General features: G+C 34.5%; 1 protein-coding gene across 4 annotated transcripts; it reads right to left on the reverse strand.

Annotated features, from left to right (window-relative positions):
* Positions 1-593: 593 nt before the first annotated feature.
* Positions 594-9,761, reverse strand: LOC110772189 (Ubiquitin-like superfamily protein). 4 transcript variants are annotated; one of them, XM_088246938.1, is made up of 11 exons: positions 9,616-9,719; positions 8,494-9,019; positions 7,315-7,448; positions 5,161-5,213; positions 4,974-5,055; positions 4,144-4,209; positions 3,988-4,055; positions 2,849-3,088; positions 2,228-2,747; positions 1,610-1,864; positions 594-1,123 (listed from the first exon to the last, which is right to left on the reverse strand). In XM_088246938.1, the coding sequence occupies exons 3-11, from the start codon at positions 7,412-7,414 to the stop codon at positions 909-911; spliced, it is 1,599 nt and encodes a 532-aa protein (XP_088103064.1). In that variant the 5' UTR covers positions 7,415-7,448; positions 8,494-9,019; positions 9,616-9,719; the 3' UTR covers positions 594-908. The 4 variants fall into 4 exon arrangements, with proteins under 4 accessions (XP_088103064.1, XP_088103063.1, XP_021832294.2 ...); XM_088246937.1 differs by having other exon boundaries at positions 8,494-9,037; positions 9,616-9,712; XM_021976602.2 differs by lacking the exon at positions 8,494-9,019 and having other exon boundaries at positions 9,616-9,761.

A 9,761-nucleotide genomic window follows, 5' to 3' on the forward strand; every position in this document is an offset into this window, starting at 1 on the left:
AATTGTCTCCTTAATTGTGCCAATATCTTACTCCAAATGTTTGAATACCCTCCCAATTGGTTTAGTAATTAACAAATCAGTTGTTTGCATTATGACAAAGCACTTCTTGGCATTACCGTGTCGAGGTAAGAACATATTAATTGCTACCACTGATTAGCAAAGAGAATTTGTTTGAATTAAGAGAATTTGTTTGAATTAATAATTAAAGGGTAATTTAGGAATAATGGTGGGTGGAAAGATAGGATTGTGTTTTGTCAAATTTACATGGAGGGTGAGAAAATAGGACGGGTAGAAATAGCAACACTCTTTCTGAACTCTAGTTTTATAAGTTTATTTTTGGCTCCTCATAATTATAAAGATACTACTATGTACAGTACACCTTTTTTTTTTTTTTTTTTGGTCATAAATGTACAGTACACCATTTATGAATGAAAGTTTTGTATATAATAAACCTTGAACAACTTTTTCAATGCCAATCACTATTATAAATACATACTATGGGATATTAATTATGTTCCTAAAGGCCAGATTAACCAAGTCTACAAGATATCGAGGTATGGAGGTCCAACAAAACCCAAATTTGAGAGCCCGGATAAAGTCAATGGAACTGTGAGCCTTAACGTTGAGAAAAAGTACTCATTTACAAACATGAAACTCGAATTGTAGGTTCAAACTATTTCATGGGATTTTTTTTATTCCTACAACTCTTCCTATATAAATAGTAACAATTCAACGTTAGGAAAAAAAACAACTCACCATAACAGACTCGATAACTTATATTTATTATCTACAATTCTCTATCTTTCAATCGAACTCGAATATATGGTAAGAAGCAGAAAGCAGACAAGTGAGCAGCAGCTAAGGACAGAGTAGAGTGTAAAATCTCAGCATGATTTATCATGAATATCTTATTTGCCATCATCATTGCCACCACCATACTGAGTAGAATTACCATTCCAGAAGGCATTTCTATCGCTGAACCGTTCATCATCTTCATCATGTTTCAATGTGTGTATGTTACTTCCGAAACCAGATGCTGGTGGTTGCCTGTTTTTTTCCCCTTCATTTCTACTACTTGTAGAAGTGCTTTCAGTGGAATTGTTTTGACGTGCAGAATTTGGGCCTGTTGGGAATGGCAAACTGTCAGTATAAGCTATTGAGTAATGCCACAACAATGTTCCAGAAGAAAATTCGAGAGAGAATCAAGGAAAAAAAAATGCATAATATTTAACACTAATGGGAAAAATCAAATTTGGAAACCTCTGCAACATCAATTGAAAAGCTCTTTCATCATCCTCCATTTATAGCAATCAGTAAAACATAATAGCACAATTGTCATGTGGAAAACCATAAGATGTTATACATAAACCTACCTCTACATTCTATTAGCAAATATCAAGCTTAATGATGGAGCCTTCCATATTCAAGATGCAAACTATATTAAAAATTGCGCGAGTTTCTTTTGTAATTTTTTTGTGTGGCTCAAATGCACCCAAATTTCTGCATACTAAAAAATCATTAGATAAAAAGATTTCCTAAGACTGAATGAGAGACCTGGCACAAATATGAAAGAGAAATTTTGGCATCAGAGCAGAGAGCAGAAACTCACTAGATTGCAGTCCCGAACTTGATGAGTTTGCACCACCACCAAAATAAGAGAGAGGATTGAAGTAAGATAGAAATCCTTTCACATACGAAAAATATCCCCCATTATTTCCATTTGAGGAACTAACAGTATTTCTGTAGTCTATTTGGTCTGAGAATGCAGATCTCCCGCTCAGATAACTAGTCCCTTGCTGATGTGGAACAACTATCAATGCTTGTCTATCAAACAGGCCCAAATCTGATAACGATTCATTTAATTCTGCATAAAATAATAACCCATAATGAATGGCTCATACTAAGACAGTAATCTTCTATCAACTTCAAATTACACTAGAATACCATATAGAGAAACATTGAAATGCATTTTGTTAAATTAAAGAATCTTTTCATATTAAGTTGTTGTTTCTTATGTTTTGGAAGGGAATGGCTATAAAAATGTCATTATGTATTTCTGAACACAGGCAAAGGAAAAACACAATGAATACCAAAGAATTGGATAAATCTACAAAGTGCCGACTAGAGTTGCTGCAACGACAGTTAATGGGAAGTTAAAACAGAAGATCCTAGATCAAAAAAAATGAGAGAGAGAGCGAGAGCGAGAGCTATCTCCAGCATTTCTTACCTTGATTAGAGAATACCTTGCGAGGATAAGGGATGGCTAGATCATAAGTGCGAATACCAGTTCCTTGGTTTTCATCAACATAGTCTTTGACCATTCTCATAGTACTTGTCACAGAAAACTTCTGTTTCAGGCTGACACCATTGGGCAATCGGATATTCAAGTGAACATCACTTGATTTGCTGACCTCCGTACACTTCTCAAATGCATCAACCTTCTTATCATCTTTAACTTCACCCTTTTCAACTTGCAGAGCTTCATTTTTTTCACTACCATATGCTTGTGAAGCTTCTCCCGAGACACCTGAATGATTAACAGTGGTCTTTTCAGGGCCACTATAACCAACTTCAGCAATGGAAGAAACATTATCAGCTCCAGAATTGTTCAGGTCTTCCATATCAGTACCCTGTAGTCCTTGGGCAGATTTGATGGGAGAGCTGGACTGTTCATCCCCGACACACTCTAACCCATTAGCATCAAATGATTTTGAAGATGTCTTGTATCCTAAATCGTTATTTTGGTCCTATTTATGCCAAAGAATAACAGGACCATCATGTCATACTTATGAAGTTTGCAGATACGAAAAAACTTAATGGGACTGTAAATGTAGGTTATAATATGTACCTCAACTCTGCAATCACGACCTTTATTTTTCTTCACTGTGTCAGAGACAGCATCTATAGCATCAGGTGATTGATCATTTGTGTCTATTGAAGGCGATGGAACAACTGCACTTGAGCAACTTCCCGGATTAGTACTTGAGGAACTTCCTTCATCAGTTGAGACAGTATTAGGAACCTCCGAAGTAGATGGTTCAGAGTTATTTGAAGCAAGAGCTGCACTCAACACAGTTGCAGTTGTTTCCTACAGTTGATTATCAGATAATATTGGTCATTCTTTCTGTTAAAAACAAATTAAGAAAATGCATGGTCGCATAAGCTCTCAGAATGCAGGTCAGGGAGTTCTGGAGCATATAGCTGAGATCAAGAGTGCGTGCATGGTATTTTCTCAAATAAAATGGAAAAATCCCTACAGTTACCCAGCTTATGTGCATTCATCAAGCATTAACAATGATTCCAAAAGGGAGGTAATGTTGATTTTGCAAATGCTTAATGGATAAAAGACGCTATGAGGTAGCAGCAGTCAGAACAATCTCGGGATTCCCATGGATACAACACACAGGTATTTTCTTTCTGTGGGATTAGATGGAACGGAGCTGTTGTTATAAAAAGACTTAACACCCCTTTCACGTCCCCATGCCCCCAGCATATAACCTAAAATAAAAGCTGACAGTAGTCATAGGGTGAAGCACCCAAGCTGGCCCCCACAGATCTTGGATTCAAGTCTTTCAGCATACCAATTTCATAAAATTTTGACATGTAAACGTAATAGTAACCAGTTCAAGCTGGTTTTTTTCTGGTTTCATATTGTGGAATGTGCAACCTGAGCCAAGCTAATCAATTTGTTCAAAGAACAGGCTGACTTAACCAGTTCAAAGAGTGAAAACTTGGCCAAACCGGATTGACCTGGTAGGGTCAGTCAGGTTCCACTTGGTATTTTGCCCATCCCTGAGTTGGGAAGGGTCTAACACAATAACTCCAATCTTGGTTTTGAAGATGGCCAGCTGGAAATGTCATAACATAAATAAAACACAAAACTCAAAACCACATGACAAATATCATCTCATCATGCATCAATGTGTTTTTGAATTGGTATGGTACTAAAATATGATGATTGATAAAAAGAAAACAGCAAAAACATACCTGGATATGAATACCCAACCACGCCTTCTCTAAACTGGACGCCAGGACTTCAGCACTGACAAAGCCCTCTGAAAGACGAACCAAATTCTTAAAACATGCTTATGCGTATGTGTTGCTCTATATACTTTTTCTTAAACAAATTCTTAAAAATCATACCATTTTGCCAAATTTGTACACCATTGTATCCAATAGCTGTAATACAAGGTATAGATTTCTGTGGGTCTGTAACCTGCTGATGTAAGGATAGAATCTTTGGCTTTCTAATAATGTAAAGAGCTTAAAATAAGCCATAAACAAAACATGTAATTTAGAAAATTGTAGTGGTGTCAATAGATATGTGAAAAATATAGGACAGCTTCAACAGTCCCTAAATTAGGGACAACAAGTAGAAAAGAAAAATAATTAACAAATAACCACAGAATTTAAATTTACCTACTTCAAAACTACAACTTATGAAAGCTGCGATTTCAGGTTGGAATTAATCTAATGTCCAATGCTTTTCCTCATTCCTGCTTTTTGGCAGGAAGGTAAATGTTCTGGGTTTGTAAAATCAGATGGACAACTACTGAGGAAAAGCCTTTTGCAAAAACGAAGGTGGTAGACTCAGTACTAAATGGATCATATAATCAGAATGGAGAACATTAAGTTGTTCATTCAGATCTCTAAATGAGGTACTGAGAGACCATGGCCCCATTTGGCCATTGTCTGTTTCCAAAGCTTGGGACGTTGGAAGTAAGTAAAGATGCACACAGTAGAAATAAAAGTTACTTAATCATCCTAAAAAGAGAAAAGACAGCTTTAATAATTACCAAATATTTCTTTTAGATTTTGATATTTTGACAACAGAACCTGCTAAATGTACTTCTCTGCTAATAGATTCAGATTATCATGTGGCATTTTCTCATGAACATTTAGAATTGCAATAGCTCAGGAGGCCAACTTCTGAAGGAATTTATGTATTTAATCGTCTTTCAATTTAAGGATACATATTGCAGAAAAATTTGCAGCATCAGTGCTTTCTTCCGGGATATGCAATAAAATACAGTACTTTGCTACCGAGTCTGCTACCTGAATGAAAAACATGAACATAAGAATGACAGACAGAGCAGAGCTATAAGAATTAAATAAATTTATAAGGAAACACAGAACCAAGAGCAAAGGAACAAAACATACATTTACATCAGTCCATGTAGAATTTTCCAAGCAACTAGACTCATCATTTTTACCTGAAAAACCGAAAAACAAACAAATGTTACATACAATAAAGATTCTAACAAAGACATCATTACAAATCTTTATACAATATAAAACACCAATTGAGAAAAAAAAAAAAAAAAAAGGAAAGTAACATGTGCAAGTTTTTTACATATGTACATCAAAATTGTAATTCACACAATCATAGAAGGCTTTTTACATATGTACAAAATACAACATAAGCAAAATCACTAATACTACATCTAAAAGTGAGAATGAGGGGAGAGGCATTAGGTGGACAAAAATATCTGTACGAAAATGATGCCATTGTAACGAAAAATTTGGTCCTTTACTTGTTAAACTGCCTTGTTTTAACGTTTAAAAATAAGTTAATACAACTAATTAAAACTATGGAATTTTGAGAATTAAGTTTTTACAATATCTTCCTTTTCTCTCTCTATTTCAACAATCCAGCCCTCCCCTTCACAATTTTTTCGCCTTTCTTTCTTTTGATAGTAAGAGAACAAATTTATTAAAATTCAGTAGAAACAATATGAACAAAGCAAAACAGTGGTCCCCGCCTAGAGAAGTCTCAAACTATACAACGGTAATGAAATACATAAATCCTTAAATAAAACAACAATTGAATAGACAACCAAGTTGCACATCAAGAACAGAAAACACCAGAAGAACCTAAGAAACTTCGGCTTCCACCCACCGAAAATAAAACTGCTGCTTCCCTCTCCACATTCAACAAGGGGTGATCAAACCAAAAAAAATAAAAATAATTTTTTTTAGTTTTCATTATGTATCATTCTGTATACATTTCTTCCACCCTCCCTCCACCCTTCTTCATCCTTGTCCCCCATATATCTTCCTCTAACTCAAACAAAAAAAAACAGTAAAAACCAAAAATGAAATGATTATCAAACACTCCCTTCATTAACACTTTCTATAAATAAATAAAATTTATTGCTTAAAAATCAAGCATTTACCTGATTAATTAAAAGAATCATTTCCAAAATAAAATCCCAATATTTAAGACTTTTATATGAAAAACATATGTTTTTTTTTTTAATTTTTACATTTTATTATGTGCAAACAGATACTACAGAGGACAAAATGACCACTAAAAGCCAAATCAAAAAGCTAGCTAACCTTCAAATAATAAATTTGTGTTACAATAATAGAGCTTAGCACCTAAACAACAGCCCAAACCCAAACAAAGTGTAACACTTTTTAAATTGTGAACAACAGATTAGGTTTATCGCCTATCCCTATGTTGTCGTCTTGATAAGATGTCCTTCAACAAACTTTCAAATTCTGACTCTTCATTCCAATAAAATAGAAAAAGGGTACTTCATGAAACTCTGAGGAAGTGTATAAGGATGACCAAGCTTAGAACTTTATCAGACAAAACCTCAACCCCTCTCACCTATGGTTGTCTAAAATTCTTTTTCTTCCCAACCATCCTACCCAAAATACAGTTATCCCATCATACTTCCATAAAAGTTAACCATTGAAAAATAACGCATCGATAACTGTCAATATATTGCACAAAATTTGCTTCTCCCCCAAAACTTATCATACTGTATATTCAATGACTTCTCCTAGCTGCAAAAATGGGTTTTTTTATATTCCCGTTTATTCAAATGACTTCATCATACTTCATTTTTTGCAATGTATGTGCTAATGTTATATAACATAGAAATTTTAATGATTCACATAACCAAAGCCTCCTAAACAATAAATTGTGTCCATCAATTATACTCACACATGAAAAAGAGCCAAACCAACCAATCACAGGCTAATTTGAGCATGAATAATCAATCATTCAATCCAGTTTAACCATTTGAATACCATGTTGCATAAAAATCAACTAAAGTATTAGAGTATGCATTAGATAGCATATTATTAATGTTAATCAACTAAAATATCGCACCAGTGTCCCCTGCCTCCCATAGAAATAGCGAAAGCCTCTTGGAACTCTTAAACTAATTCAATAAACCACCACCACATTTTCCACAAGTATATACAAAAACCAAACAAACAAAAGAAAAAATAATCTTCCAACTAATGTATGCTGATTGAAACTTTCAGATACAAAATAAAACCAAATGAGGAATCATTAACCTGAAATATACACGACAAAGAGTTTCCTCTGCTTCTTTGCTTCAGTGATTGCTTCAGGTATGGAACCCTTATACGTCAGAGAGGCGAGAGACGGTTCCATGGGTTCAGACAAAATGCCAAAGTTTCAATAAGATCTGTAGATTCCAAATACTTTTTAATTTTCATATGAAACAGAAACATAAACTATGCTGAAATATGCATAGATCTAAAAGAGATGGTTAAAGCACACATTTAAGAATTACTTTCAAAGGATAGTCCAAGAACATGTAGCACTCTACTCAAAAGTACCATAGAATGAAAAATCAGATCGAAAAAGAGAAAACCTATCTAAAAGGCCTCTTGCGAAACTATATTTAAAACCTAAAAATCTATTGGGTTTCAAATGTCTGGCTAGCGCTGATCTATGCTACAAAATAGCAAATCTCAAAATTGACTATGGAAAAATATGACTGAAAACTAGGTCATACCTACAAATAAAGAATTGGATGACCGCTAGTGTGAAAAAGTATTTAAATTTTGTATATCAATTCTTTAATTCCACGCTCATGCGGCAATCATATTACAATCACTACCTGGATATGTCCTCTTGAATTTATACTTCTAAGGAAAAATAAAGCTAACCGCAATTCACTCGTAAGCTCGAATGGCAAGCAGTGGCGGAGTCAGGAATCTTACCACAAGGGGTTTTAGTGTAAAAGTCCCAATAAAAATTTAGGATGGAAAAAAATACTGAAAATAAAATCATAGTACTTTCATTCATAATTCATATCGGAATTTCGGAAACAACATTACAAGCTACAATTGTCCACGACGAGGTTTCATATTTTGAAAACATTGCTGACTTTGTCTTGAACTTGGAGTTCTTGAACTACCAACATTATTTGAACTATCAACATTATCCAAACTACCCAAACCCGATGATGACTTTCTCTTAAAAAATCGTTCCATAATAATTCTACATATACAAAATAATCAAAATAAATACTCACAATATAAACAAACCATCAATATAATCAAAATAAATATGAATTGGATTTCAATTAAATTAAATTTATTCTACATATACAAAATAATGAAAATAAAAACTCACAATATAATCAAACTACCAATATAATCAAAATAAATATGAATTGGGTTTCAATTAAATTAAATATATCATATATAGGGTTTAGAACTTACTTGAAATTGTGAAATTTCACAATAACAATGAGTAAAAACAAAGCGAGTAGCTGGCGGCACCACCACACGGCGACGACGGCAGCAGCGGCACCCGAACGGCGGCAGCAAGGGAGGAGATGGAGTTGAGGGTTTTGGGGAGGGGGGGATTGAGTTGGGAACTTAGGGTTGGAGGAGAAAACAAAAAAAATTGGGGGGTTTTTTTTTTTTTTTGGTATCAAAAAATTGGGGGACTTAAGGTATCGGTGCTGGAGAAGAAGGATACGCTGGGCATTTTCATTTTTTTGTAAATTTCAGACCTGGCCTAAAACGACGTCGTTTTTCCCAGGTCATTTAAAAAAAATTCCATGGGCCAAAACGACGTCGTTTTCGCCAGGTTGTTTTAAAATAAAAAAGGCCTGCGCACACAGCCTTCTTCTTCAGTCATTTAGTCGAGCAATTGGTGTGCAGCTCCAAGGGACCTCTAAAGCGTATTTCCTTGGCTTCCAAGAGATCGTGCGACCCCACTAACCCTACTGCGGCTCCGCCACTGATGGCAAGTGCAAACCTCCAAAGAATTCAATATCCATAATTTCACATAATTCAGTAGAAAAGAAGGATTTAACCCATTCTTAATGCATCTAGAGCGGATGACAGGGAAAAGTTCTCACTTAGTATTCCTTCAGAAAAACCTCATTGAATGAAACCATAGCATAATTCAGCTAAACATTCAGTTAGCTTACCGCATAATTCAGGTAAACACAAACACACACCTAGACCGTGGCAAAAGTTTTAGTCAATTATTTTTTCAAATTTTTGTAACTAAATTATCAATTCAATAATCATTGTAATCAAAAACTCACGTACAAAAGAACCCAATTTATAACCAATTCGCAAAATTAGGATTGGGGAAAATTACTCTCAGATGCTACTCAAATTTTCCCGTGAGATCAATTAAGCGTGCAAAATTTCTGTAACTTGAGCTCACCAATTAATTAATCAAGTTGCCAACCAATAATTTCGAAATGAAAACACAAATTCAATTATTCCTTTTTACAGACAACCAATTGAAATTTCTATTGAATACAATAAATATTTTCTCGGAAACCAAACAATGAAGAGGGGAAGATGAGAGAAGCTTTGTACCTTAGCGAGAATTAGCGTTGAGAGACGATTACAATTAGAATAGATTTGAAGAGTCTGCAGACGACTTAAATTCGTATGCCTTCTTTTTATTTTACCAAAAAAATCATCTTCTTTTTTCTCGAGTAAAATTCTTTTGTTTTCCTTTT

Source organism: Prunus avium, chromosome 1, assembly GCF_965620075.1.
Source record: "Prunus avium chromosome 1, drPruAviu1.hap1.1, whole genome shotgun sequence".
NCBI classification, from domain to species: domain Eukaryota; kingdom Viridiplantae; phylum Streptophyta; class Magnoliopsida; order Rosales; family Rosaceae; genus Prunus; species Prunus avium.

Bases quoted from the DNA above. Each gene is read 5' to 3' on its own strand.
- LOC110772189 (XM_021976602.2), bottom strand. From the start codon at position 7,414: ATGGAACCGTCTCTCGCCTCTCTGACGTATAAGGGTTCCATACCTGAA. The intron at 5,056-5,160 runs GTATGTTTTGTT...TTTTTCATTCAG, and splicing joins CTACATGGACTGATGTAAAT to GTAGCAGACTCGGTAGCAAA. The intron at 4,210-4,973 runs GTATCCTTAAAT...AGCAGGTTACAG, and splicing joins TGCAAATTTTTCTGCAATAT to ACCCACAGAAATCTATACCT.